The sequence below is a fragment of the Nannospalax galili genome, unplaced genomic scaffold (genome assembly GCF_000622305.1).
Source record: "Nannospalax galili isolate Female #2095 unplaced genomic scaffold, S.galili_v1.0 scaffold72, whole genome shotgun sequence".
Taxonomy (NCBI): domain Eukaryota; kingdom Metazoa; phylum Chordata; class Mammalia; order Rodentia; family Spalacidae; genus Nannospalax; species Nannospalax galili.
Window position 1 is genome coordinate 10,753,299 of NW_008336933.1, and position 13,574 is coordinate 10,766,872.

General features: G+C 41.4%; 1 protein-coding gene across 1 annotated transcript; it reads left to right on the forward strand.

The window, feature by feature from the left end:
• Positions 1–3,103: 3,103 nt before the first annotated feature.
• Positions 3,104–9,768, forward strand: Fam217a (family with sequence similarity 217 member A). Its single transcript, XM_008831666.1, is given in 7 exon segments — positions 3,104–3,166; positions 4,537–4,621; positions 4,736–4,749; positions 5,568–5,642; positions 5,730–5,797; positions 8,539–9,697; positions 9,700–9,768. Coding segments are annotated over 7 exon segments (1,533 nt in total).
• The last annotated feature ends 3,806 nt before the right edge of the window (positions 9,769–13,574 follow it).

Sequence of the window (13,574 nt, forward strand, 5' to 3'; positions counted from 1 at the left end):
TTTATTTATTATTTTTATTTTATGTGTATGCGTGTATTGCCTGCATGTAGGTAAGTGCACCCATGTTGTGCAATGCCTGTGGAGGACAGAAAAGGCTGTCTGATCCCCTGGAACTGGAATTACGGAAAGTTGTTAGCTGCCATGTGGGTGCTGGGATTCGAACCCGGGTCTTCTGCAAGAACAGTCGGTGTTCTTAATCACTAAGCCATCTCTCCAGCCCCCCAGACTTTATTCTTTACGCATCAGGAGAGCATCTGACAGAGCCATGTGTCAGAGCTAGTGGAAAGAAAATAGTCTGGAGGATAAAGCCTACAAGAGGGACCTCTAAAGAGGCTGCAGGGAATGAAACCTCTACAGACCTTCCTTGTTCTCTTCATGAACTGTGGTCCCACTGTGGGCTCCATCCAGTTTTCAAGTAAGGGGGATAAGCTAACAGAACAAGCAGGCAAGGCCCCCTCCTTCTCTACTAGGGATAAAGAGATAATTTTAGAAGTCAATAAGTAAACAGAACTCATAAATAAGACTGTGAGCAGTACAAAGTCATAAACCTAAGGGGTTCGAAAAGAGGCCGGTGGGAAGGGCTTCTTTAAATTTTTGTGTGGGGGGAGTGGAAATGCAGAGGAAAGAGACATCTGTAGGGTAGGAATGGGAATCAAAGATCTGAGAAACTCTTAAAATCATGTTCAACATTTATTATGTACATGTATGTGTATTTTTCTACAAGACTCCCAAAGGGACAGAGGATCTCAGCCCTCTAGATATTAAAGGGCCAGTGTATTTCAATGCCAATTGAAGCCCTTTGGGATCTGAATTTAGAGCCTACTGTTCAACCTAACAGAACAGTATTATCAGCAAATGATTCAAAAGTTTCTCCTCAAATGTCAAAACTTTATTATAAATAACAATGACATTTTAGTAGTCATTTACTTGTAGAATTACTTTTATTTAGAATTCTCCCTATATCAGACTATTCATTTATATCAGATATAATTTACATATATAATTCATTCCTCTCTTCTTCCCCCAGTTAATTTATGGAGCTGGCAAGAGATATTCACTGGTACAAAACTGGGCTCTCAAAATCCAAATGTATCCCAGGCAGAAAAAAAAAAAAATCAACTTTTGTTCTTCCTATTCTAAGACTGACCAGTTGAAACTGACAAGGGTGGGCTTGCTCTCAGAGGAGATACTATTCTTCCATTTTAAGTATTTAATGTATTCTGCATTATAAGCTTAGATAAAATATCCGACATTTACCCAGTTTAGGATGTGTGAGGGAGGTAAAGCACCTGGCTTTACTTACAGAGTGGCGTAGAGGTCTGTGAGGCCAGGACCTGGGTACCTCAGGTTTACCAGCCACTGCTAAGAACCCTCACTCTCACCCCAGAAGACTAAGGGACCCCCAGCACAGCAAAGGCTAAGAAGGTCCAGAAGTCGCTAGGAAGCGAGGGCCCTGGGAAGGAAAGAGAGGAGGGAAGCTTGAGGGACGGCCCAGAAAGGGCCTACAAAGCCCCAGAAGTTTGGGGGAGGCTTGAGAAAGACCGAGAAAGCCCAAAGGAGATCTCAAAGTTTCCGAGGAGGGTAAGGAGGCCCGGGAACCTTGGAGAAGGTCTGGGAGGCCCGGGCCCAGGGAGGGCACCCTGCGAGGCCAGGCTGGATGGGCCGCGCCCAGAGACCGGGTGGGCAGTGATGCAGCGCCCCAGCCTGGCGTCCAGGTGACCCCAGGGGCTTCGCGGCCCTGCTGCAACGTGGAGCGGCCTCGGCCTGCTCTCCACGGTGGTTGCCCGGCGACGCGTCCAGCGGGGGACGTGCAGGGGGCCCGGGTGCGACCCCGCCGCGGTGACGGCCCGGGGCGCCCGCGGCTCGCAGCGCGCTGCTTCCTGTAGTCCTGCCGCAGGAAGGCCGAGGCCCAGCCGGCGCCCTCAGAGCTGTCTGCCCAGCACGCCGAGGGGCTTGCGCCGAGGGGCGGCGGAGTGGAAGACGACGCTGGCCAGGACCCCTGGGTCTTCGGCACGGAGGAGGAAGAGCGCGGCAACCTCGTGTCCCACCGGTGCCCTGGGCCAGAGCCGCATGGGCGGGAAAGGGCAGCTCCCCGGCAGCACCCACCTTCCCGCACACAGGACCCCAAGGCTCCAGTCCCGGGACTGTTTCCAAGCCCCTCTTCCGGGTGTGGTGACCGGTGTAGGAGCAGGTGCCTGCTGCCCTCCTCTGTGCCTCACACCCGAGGGACCCCCAGCAACGCCCCTTCTAAGCAGTCTGCTTTCTTCTGTATCCTTCCTGCCCACAGCCCAGCACATGAACAGCGGATGGACTAATGCCTGTTGGTTCACAAACCGCCTGAACTATTAAAAACCCCTTATTTTTCTGCAAGACACACCTTTCCCTCTAGCAAAGTGTAAATCATTAGCAAATCTATTGGTTATTACAGTGACTTGTGATTTTTTTCAATTAACCAGACCGCCATCCAGTGATTGCTTTATTATTTTATAGCATCCTAATATGTTTATCTCAAATGGTAGTTGGGATTTTAGACATCAATATAGTATGGTAGAGTAAGTATCTGGCTTCAGGGCCTTTTAGTGTGTCTGAAACATTTATGCCAGTCTTCCTTGACCTTCCCTGTATGTAAAGCTAGTCTTGTTTTCAAAGGGGGGCACTTTTTGTTTTGAATGATTAAAAGCAGCTTGGTCTTGGTTTTATAAGTTCTAGATAATTCACCATATTTTTTTTCAAGTTGTCTTGCATCTTTTTATCTTGCATCTCACTTCTGACTTTCATTTCCTAATATTTGGTCAATTAGATCTTACCATTTGCTTTTGTTTATGCCTTCCTCGTTTTTGTCTGGCTTGCACCTTGATTGATTTCTGTTTTTCTAAGCTTTTTGTCGGTGGTGTGGTGGTAGTGCTGCTGGGGTTAGAACCCAGGGTCTCTCACTACCACCGAGCTGCACTTCCAACCCCTCTAAGCACTTTTCTTCACATTCTTTAGATGGAGAGTCAAAACCCAGGCTTTCTTTACTATAGATGTTGAACCTTACCCATCTGCGTGTCTGTTCCACAACCTATATAGGATTTTAAGGAAACAGAAGAGCAGCTACAACAAAATGGGATGAAGAAATGGTGAGAACTGTGGCACCAGCCTACATATGTCAAGTGTCTCTCAGGAGGTATGGCCAATGCTCTTGAATTTGAGACTTTGGGCAGCAGCTCCTATCGAGTCTTACAGTGAAGATAATCTTGCTGCCTCCCCTTTGTGAGCAGTTTGTACAGAGCTTCTCCCTTAGCACATTTTAATATCAAGAGAAAAGAATTCAATGTTTTAACAAAGAGGAAGTTAGATTCTTTCCAAATCTCAGAAATATTTCTAATTGGAACTGGATTTCATTAAAGATGGTACTTTGTTCTCAGTCAGGCAGTGCTCTCCTTTTCTCCCACGTATTTGTGAAACATTAGTAAAGGGAGTTGGGATACCAAGAAAGTACAACCAAATCCCAACCCTTGAGAAATTTGCAGTCTAGCCTACTTGTGTTTGGTGGGCCAGCCTTTACCATGGCTTCTTGGTTATATTCATAACATTCTACAAACAGCTCAGTTGTCTCAGCTCCTCTTTCCCATTTTAATGCAAGGACTTTTTTTTCTCATATGTAACATTTCAGACACTACTGTTCCAGATACACATAGGAATACCACCCCCCACCCCAATGATTCTTAGGTAAAAACTAGATTCCATTTCTATCACCCCAGAGAGCAGAAATTGTTAATTTTGCTTTTCAAAATCCCCACAGAATGAATTTACCCAACTATCTGTGCTATCAGGGGTACCTCTCTGTGAGTAAATTAAATTCCCATGCTGTACTGAAGATTATTTCTCCTTCCACAGTATGCAGATGATGCCTTAAAATGTCTAACATTTAATTTGCTTTGAAATTCATTGACAAGTTTTTCTCAGAGAAACCTCATCACATCCCATTTTCCAGAAGAGTGCTATAACCCTGCAGTCATCTCATAGCACTCTGTTCAAATCTGGGACAAAATACTTAGTAGACATTGGTACTTTTTATTTTTGGCTTTCTTTGGTATATCTCCTGTGTTTCCTAACACCTGAAATCCATAGTGAGCTATGATGGATAAATTGGAAATTTTCTATGGTTGATGGAAAGATTTTACAAGCTATCAGCTCTGGCACTCAAATATACAACACTTGATGAATGTGCCATCATGAACCAATGATAAAATGAATTGGGCATTTCATTGTATTTTAAAAATCAGTATTGGAAACCTGTGTGTCACTCACTACTTTTAGCAAAATGAGAATGAAAACATGTAAGAGCCTTTCCATTTTCTGAGTAACAAGCTGGTAATGATTTGATAAGAGCAAATTGCATGTCCCTCAAAGATGCTGATTGTATCTGTATAGGAGGCAGAGGGTGCCTTTTGTTATATTTTACTAAAAAAAAAAAAAAAAGTAAAGTTGTATACTTGAGCTTTTCTAATTTCTTAATACTAATTTTATCCATGAAAACAAATATTGTTTTAGAACCTATCTCAGTGGAACTGGGATTCCGAAGAACTTGCTACTGAAAATAAAAGTCTCCCATCTGGAAAGGACAGTGTGGCAGGTGGTAAGAAGTCCCAGATGTATATATTACACCACAAGAATTGCTCAGATTTAGATTCCTAAAATTTAACTTGATTTGTAAAACTACTGACATTTTTTTCCATATACATTCTTTCAGGCAAAACTAACAAGGTAAGGATGTTTGGTGTAAAATAATTCATAAAACATACCATTGAAAAATATTTGCTTGAACTTTAAATTTTTTTTCTTCTTCAAGGCTGAACTTGAAATTGTCTTTCTGAAGAGTTCTTAAAACAAGTCAAAACCTTTACCATTTTACAGAGTTGCAAATTGGTCATTAAATTACAATTTTGGGTGGGTCTGGTAATACATGCCTGTAATCTGAGGTACTTGGGAGGCTGAGGCAGGAGGACGGCAAGGTCAAGGTCTGCCTGTGCTACAGAGGGAGTTCAGGGTCAGCTTGGGCAGCTTAGTGAGACCCCGTCTTAAAAGGAAAAGTGAAAACATGGTAACGTGCTTAACACATGCAAGGCCCTGGGTTCAATCGCCAATGTCACACACACACACACACACACACACACACACACAAAAAAAAAAAGAAAAGTCGTATTTTTTTACAGTAACTTTTTTCAACACAGCAATGTTGTAAACTGAAGTTGGCATTGTAGCAAATACAGTGTTTTCTAGTCATTGCCAAATAGAAAATAGCCTCTGCCCTTAAGGTGTCTTGAAGCATGTAATAAGGTTAGTATTCTCTTTTGAACTAGTGAAATTAATCTTTTCATTTACCCTTTGTATTCGTGTTAAACGTTTAAGTGTAAAATAAAGTTAATGTCTAAGTCTCACTAATTAACAATGTTTAGTTAGTATTTATAGATGCTACTAAATTTCTGCTGAAGTCAATAGTAACTGGAAGTATATTAGACTTTACTTAGGACATGAATAGTAAACAGAGCTGTGCTGTATTCAAGTCTTCTGCTGTCTGGTAGAACCATTTGGAAATCCCAAAAGAACAGCTGATGCTGGAGCTGAATGTGTCAGAGCTCACTCACATTAGAACACAGGTGGGATTTTTATTTCTTACACTCTTCAGTTACTGGTTTTTAAATTCATGCTGTTTCTAAAACACTGTGTGGTTTTTGTATTAGCAGACTATTAACCAAGGGGTATTTCAGTTATGGAATTATCCTCTTAATAAAGGAAGTACTGCAGAAGGCAGGCGAGGAAACATTTATATTTTTAATACTTTACTGAAATACATTTAAATATAGATGGGTTAACTACTTGAAATACAAGGATCAAACACAACCAGAAAAAAAGATGTGCCAATGGGAAATGACAGAAATTCACCCTAAATAGCAAGTGACCACAGACACAAGATAGCCAGTATATGTGTAAGAGTTTTGCGTTCACTTTGCTCTTACAGTGAGGCTTAGATGGATAGAGCTGGACCTCGCATTGAAAGGAAAGGAAATGTGGTAGAAAAGTACAGTTCCCTGTGCCAGGAACTACTTAACTCCCTCCTCCCCCTACACATACTCTCATTCACACAAGGCTGACAAGGTTGTTGTCATCTCTCCTTTACAGATGAGGGCATTGAGGCTTGGTGACAGTTAAGTAATTTGCCAAGGTCACATAGTAGGTGGTAGACTAGGGTGCAAAACATAGCTTGGTTCATGTTCCCAGTCACTGTAGTCTCTCTTGTAAGACCTTCTTTGGTTTGAATTCTGATTTTTCAGTTCATTATATTTTGCATTAGCAGCTAAACTGCATCTTAATAATGCAAATTAGTAATGTTTGAACATGACCTTTTACTGAGCACTGCTTTGTGCCACTTTATGTGCAGTGTTGATTAGTTAAGGGGTTCCTCAGTTCTTTTCTTCTTGGATCCAAGTGTAACAATATGGTCAGAGGACTTTCCTCTCCCCAGGCTAGAGCTGGCTTTGTGTTAAAACTCAAGGGGAAAACGAAGAAGTGCTAAAGGAACTGTAGGGACTAATGTCCTAAGGGAAGGGTGGCGCTGATGGATATAGGAAAGTCTATTTTCATGAGAGAAAACTCTGCTAGGAATAAGAATTTCAAGGGTAGGGGTCAAATGAAGGTAGCAGAAGTTTCTCATAGGAACAAAGGTCAAGTGTGACAGTGCCATGCAATGCTGAGTCATAGCATGAGGTCCCACCGCTCAGATATGTAGCCTCACCACACTCTACCTCAGCTTCCTTAGCTGTGAAAGGGGGAAAATAAAGAGCCTCACTCTGACTTGCTGTAAATAGTCTGTCAGCTTTTGTTGTAGAGACAGAAGTTTGTTATCAATGAAATATTTTGCTAGAATTTTCTCCTCAATATACCATCAACAAGTAAGAAAAGTAACAGTAACTTAGTGTTTATAAACACACTTCACAGGAACATTCTCAGCACCTGTTCTGCTTCTCAGACCTGCTGAGTGAGCACTGCTGTTTCCACACTGCCCCTCACTGATGGTGAAGACTTCTCTCCAGATTTCCCTCTCCTATTCCACTACCCAGGCTTCTGTCTGTTAACAATTGTAGATTTCAAATGGCTTCCGGTGCAGTTTCAAAGGGAAGGTGATATTCCTAGTGTTTATCTAAATGAACATTTAAATCGCTTTCAAAGTATTTTTCCAAGTCCTAGATTATACTATTTTTTTTTGTCTTTTTGAAGCAGGGTCTCCCTGTAGCCTCAGCTGTCCTGGAACTCACTATGTAGACCAGGCTGGCCTTGAACTCACAGAGATCCGCCTGTCTCTGCCTCCCAAACTCTGGGATTAAAGGTGTGTGCCACCACGCCTGGTCCCTGATTATACTATTTTTATTCAAAATTGGCCCTAAATGAATTGAGAAGCCTTGACGACTTTACATGTCAACTAAGTGCATCAAATCTTTGTGTTAGTATTTCTAGTTACCTTTTATTTCATTAATTTTTAAAGATTTTAAAACATTTTTATGTGTGTGATTTGCCTTCATGTACATAAGTGCACCACATACATGCAATGCCCACAGAGGCCAGAAGAGGGTGTAGGATCCTCCTGAACTCCCCTGAAGTTACAGATAGCTGTTGGCCATGTGCATGCTGGGAACCAAACCCAGGTCGTCTGGAAGAGCACTCAGTCCTGTTAACTGCTGAGCCCCCTTATTTCATTTTTCAAGTGTGTCTTTAAGGAGTCTCACTATGTTGTCAAGATTGGACTCAAGACAAAGCTCTGTGTGCCTCAAGTTCCTGAGTAGCTGGGTCTACAAGTGTGTGTCACTGCTACCTGCTCTCTAGGTATTTTTAAAATAAACAACAATAAAATGAAATCCAACTAGAAACTTAGTATCTTATGGCCTGGTATTCTTTTTCCTTCAGTTTTCTGTATTGCTTTTGCAGTATTATTTTAATATAATGCCTAGAAATATTATTCCTAAAAGGACATCATTAGAAAATTACCAGGAACTCTATCTGGGACAATTTTTGTGTGGCACTGTTGAGTTCCTTTTTTTTTTCTAAAATGATTTTTTAAGAACCACAGTATTTGCCATAGAAGTCTTTGTTAAGTAACCCTTACATTTTAAAAAGTTTCATCCAATGCTAGGTCACTAAAGACTTCACTGTCATTTCAGTCTGGTCATTCTCCGTTTTAGAGATCATAACTGCATGTACAATATAGGCAAACAGACACAATTAGTGACTTTTAACCTAGTGCTACTCAGAACTAGTCATTTTCAGGCATCATACAGATAATTAGCCACTTTAAACAATCAGTATTTAATGTATAAGAAATTTATATAGTTGTATCTAATTTAAGCATAGTTGGAAATCACCATTTCTGTTACAGGTAGCTAGATACATGCATGCTACTGGGGACTAAACGACCAATCTTTGATAGAAGTTACTTGTATAATTTAATAGCATTTTCATTCTAGTCAACAGACCACTCATCGATTAAATGATTTTTTAAAGGAAATTCAAAAAATCTTCAGTTGATTCTGGCTTCAGTGCAGCCAAATATCCCAGGCTCTTCACTCTAAACCACTCATTCAGAAGTATTCCAGGGCTGATAGAAACTAAGCAAGTTGGTTCTTACCCTGGGCAGTTTGCAGCAGGTCTCTGCTGGCCCTGTGCTGATGGAGACTTTCTTAAGGATAGAAATGACTTTCATCACAACTTCTCTTCAACTGTGGAAAACGATGGTGACAGTTTATTTGCACCAAATTGGAATGTGAAATACAGAAACAGAAGTATAGAAGAAAATGTCACAGATGAAAGAGATTTATCAGAAAATAAGAAAATGAATGATACTTTGCTCAACTATTTTTAAAAAATGGACACTATCTTAAAGCCAGAAACAATAGAACACGTTGAGAGATCATTCACAGAGGACTCGAATGAAGTATTTATATATGCTGACTTTCTCCCCCATCCTTTCAACACTCTGGACTTGCACAGATTTGCCTTGTCAAAATATGAAAACTGTAAGATGGCCGTGGACCCTCCAGAAGCCTCCACTGAGCTCCTGATAAATCGCTTACTGGAACTGAAAAGGTTACAACACATGACCATACAAAAAGAGAAGCTAAGACTATCTAGCACTTCCTCAACACCAGTGATTTCAGCTTCGGAACAACCCTCTTCCTCAAAAGCCATCATACTGAAAACCAGGCAGCTGAAACTTCCTGACTCTTTGACTCCACCAACATCTGGTGTAGATAAAAGTCAGGACAAGAGAAAAACCAATTCTGGTTCTGGCAAGCTAGAGCAATACACTTCCAAATGGAATTGGAACACTGCCGGCAAATGTAAATCGAATTCTATATCACCATCGCTAAAATGCTCATCCGCTGCAGAACAGTGTGCTCCAACTCACAATGATTTTAAGAACCCCAAAAGCTCCATTTTAAATCCTTGCCAGGAGCTCCCACCCAAGCCTACGGCTGCCCAAACAACTCAATCACTGGTGAAAGTGCTCTTGACAAGATCTCACCCACCAAGGTCCCCGATGCCAGTATCACCTATACCCTTGTCTTTCCCTGAAAACCTGAAGGAAGAAATTTAGGCACCCAGGAACAAAAAGAAACTTCACCGAAAAAGCATACTGCTAAATAGAACATTCTCCATTCAGAAAGAAAGCAGAATTGCTTATTGCCTTCATTCATAGCTAAGGGCAAGTGTTCACCTGTTGACCAAAAGTAACATTTTTCTTCCATGCTTCCCAGTGTGAGCAACTTCCAAGAAACCCAGCTAAAATATGGTTCATCATTGAGACACAAGTATTAGAAACAAAAACAACCCCACCCCACAAAATAATCCTGATATGATGTGGCCTGGAACATGTGAATGTCCCTGCTGAGATGTATCTTACATCCAAGGGCTTCCTTGGGGACCGATCTGATAACCTTTTACATGTTTTTACTTCAAAGAAATGTCTCGGGAAAGCAAACTATTCCGATGACTGTTCTTTTGTAGTGATTGTATTCCAGTAAATTCCATCATCAATAAATGGTAGAACTGACTTACTGCTGTTATTCTTTTATTTTGTACAGTGTTACTTGTAATTCATTGACTGGTAGATTATTTGATTTACGATTTACAATTTTTATTGCACCAAGGAAGGCGGAAAACAAAGCAGAGCCCTGGCTTCTGCTGCCGACTTCCTGAAGCACAATCTTTGGGAGTAGGACCCATGTTCTGTAATCAACACAACAACTTTGGGAAATGATGTAACATTTGACATTTGATGTAACAGGGCAGAGTCTGGATGTTTGAGAGGACAGTGCAGCATGAGCTTTGAAGTGGATGGGAATTCAAATTAGTTGACTGGTAACACACATTGACTATTTCAGACACCACCAAAGGTGCCAAATGACATAACTGCACACCCCACCCAACTCTGCTGTATGTATAGACAGCTATTTTTTGTGTATCATCCTCCTAAATGAGATGGAATACTGGAACTGGGAAGGATCTGATGAACTAAAAGACAATTCAAATGAATGTTCAAGAAAGTAACCGGAGCCTGTTTCCTCTTGTTTATTTTTAATAAACAAGGCTCAAATAGTTTCTTTGGAGGGCTACAAGTCACAGAAAACATGTCTAGTTTTTAGTGTGGCCACCAGGGGACAGCCAAGGACCTGAGTGGATTACCATGGAACTGGTAATTAACCAGAGAACTCACTGCTGCATACACACGAGGTCTGGTAGTACCAGCAGCTTGGCTTTTATTCTCATACTTGTGAGAATCACAGTCCCATGTCTACAGTGATGAATAATAAAACAACTTCTCATATGCGTGAGAACCACAGTCAAATGCTTACAGAACACTGAATAATAATAATATGGCTAGAATGTAACAATTCAGGAAAATAAGATGAGCACAGCAACACTATCTCTATTCTATGTCTACTTAGGTCAATGTGCTTCACAAGAAATTAGAGAACTGGCATTCTGGAGATACCTCCCCAACAAGCATTCTTGCATAAACTTTTCCATGAGACACAAGGCTCTCCAGACATACATGCTCAAAATTCAGTTTAATCCACCAAGCATGTTTTAAAAGCGATATGAACAGTATTTCACAGTCCTTCCTTACATTTTAGGTTAACTTCAAAGAATTTTTTTAAATAATATGAACACAAGAGAAAATGGCAAATATAATTTATCCATCTGCCACACACACAGTATCTGAAGTGGGTGACAATCCTTCATAGCTATAGTGCAATAATGAACTTAAACTTTCACTCAGTTCTAACTCACACAGTGACTGTTCTTGGTTCCCATCCACCATCTTTAATTCTTGTGAACAATTCCCTATAATTAAGAGTTCTGAACATTTGACTATACCTTGTGCCCTCTGTTTGACCTTTACTTTCCTGGATAGTTGTTTCCTCCCTCACCTTTAGTTTCACAAAGTAACCTGTCAAAGATCTTTAGGAACCAACATGAGTGGTTTATTCACTACTGCATCCTAACACATTGATTTGGCAAAGGAACTTTTCCTCATCATTAGGATAATTATGCATGACATCACTGACTTATTCTGGGAACCTGAACTCAAATCCTATCACCTTACATCTCTAACAAGGAAGGCAGTTCCCTCAATCTCTGCTTTTGCGACATGAAATGGCTAGTATACCTCTGATCTCATACAGTCACAAGGATTAGTTGACTAGGATGAGCTACACGTCACATGAATACAAGAGGACAAGAGACGCAGGAAGACAGCGGCTGGAGTGAGCTATCTCTGCTCTCAGTGGAGGATGGCAATTCCCAAGGAATCAATGATGTACTTCTTGCATCAGGAACATCCCTGACAGGTACAGGGACATGACATCGATTAACTGACACAAACCTGACTTGAGGTCAGGAATGGCAGAAGGCAGAAGCTGGCAGGGAAGAACACCTCAGAGGTAGAGTCCAAACAAGATTAAGGCTGGCAGCAGTCCCACCAGAGGGGCTGCACCAGAGGACTGCTTCAGTCCTTTTGAATGTAGAATTGTTCTAGGCTTTGACAGCCTGTTAAGGGAGTTTTTTCCTTCTTCAAAATCTGGTAATTTACCTGCTAGATCATCGCATGGAAATACATAGTAAGTAGGTAGAAATAAGGATCCTAAGGGCCAGTATCTTATTGGAAATGCAACTACAGTATGTAAGTCACCACTAGATCTAAAACAGAAGCTACTGATGGGGCGATGCGGCTCAGCTGATAGCGTCCTCACCTCGTATGCAGGAAGCCCTGGGTTTGATCCCCAGCACTGCATAAACCAAGCCACACCTATAATCCTAGCACCTGGGAGGTAAAGGCAGAAGGCTCAGAAATTCAAGCCCATCCTCCACTACATAGCAAGTTCAAGGCCACCCTGGGATATATGTCTCAACAAAACAGCCAGCCAGCCATCCAACTAACCAACCAACAAATCCACACATCTCAAATACAAACACAACTATCAAAAACCAACCCCCTGGATGGTTCTGCTACAATAAAAAAATTGCTTTTAAGATGTTTAAAAATGTACTAAAAGCAATGCCATTTTCAACTACTGAGCAAAGGGACTAATACTTTTTAAAGATTAGTGAAAAAAGTTGGTGAGCTCTTTGGGCTGTGTTTGAACCCCTAAAAATGAGACCAGAAGGGGCAGATTTGTAGGCCTGAAATAACAGTCACCCAGGTTATCAGAGACCAACGGGGGAGGGAAAAGGGAAACCTAAAAGGGCAACATACATGAATCCAGTGGAAAGTAGTTCAATGCTAGGAGAAGCTGTCAAAATGAACACAAAAGGTCTAGCTACCTTTCAGGCTTGCGAGAAACCGAGTTCTGTCATTATTTTTGATGGAAGCATCTAGACAGGTTTAAAACACAAATTAATACAAAGTAATCCCGCCCAAGAAAATTTGGGATTAATTTGGCTTGCTCTAAGGTCCCAACATCCAGCTCTCATTTTCCATACTTCCACAGCTCCCCACTGTATCTTACCGAGGTTGCCTCATCAGACACACAGAAGATCTTTAGGCTTGTGACACACTCATCTTAATACATGCTGCACACCTCCTCTCAGTGTAACAGATAAAATTCCCTCATGGCCACCTAGGTAGAAAACAGCTTACAATGACAGGCCTTTACAAAATCACTCAAGAGTCTCTATAGGACCCCATCCCTTACAAAGCCAGACTCTAGTTGTCACTGGGCAGTGGTGACCTCCAGCTGGGGTGAGGCATTATGAAGACACTTTTATTCTTGTGTGCCCTTCAATTCTATTTTGCTTGTGCTACAGGTTCACACTTCTTTGTTCCTTGCTTCATTTTTTAAAAAGGCATTTCCTTAAAAGAAGAGTGAGCAGATTTGAATCTAATGGGTCTGGCTTCCCATGGCAATGAACAAACTGACTCCTGTTATTGTAGAGCTGGGATTACATCTATCACTAGGAAAACCAGAGCAGGAATATATGTAATAGAAACATGAATATAACACTCTGGTATTCGCCACTGAATGCTATTGATTTCA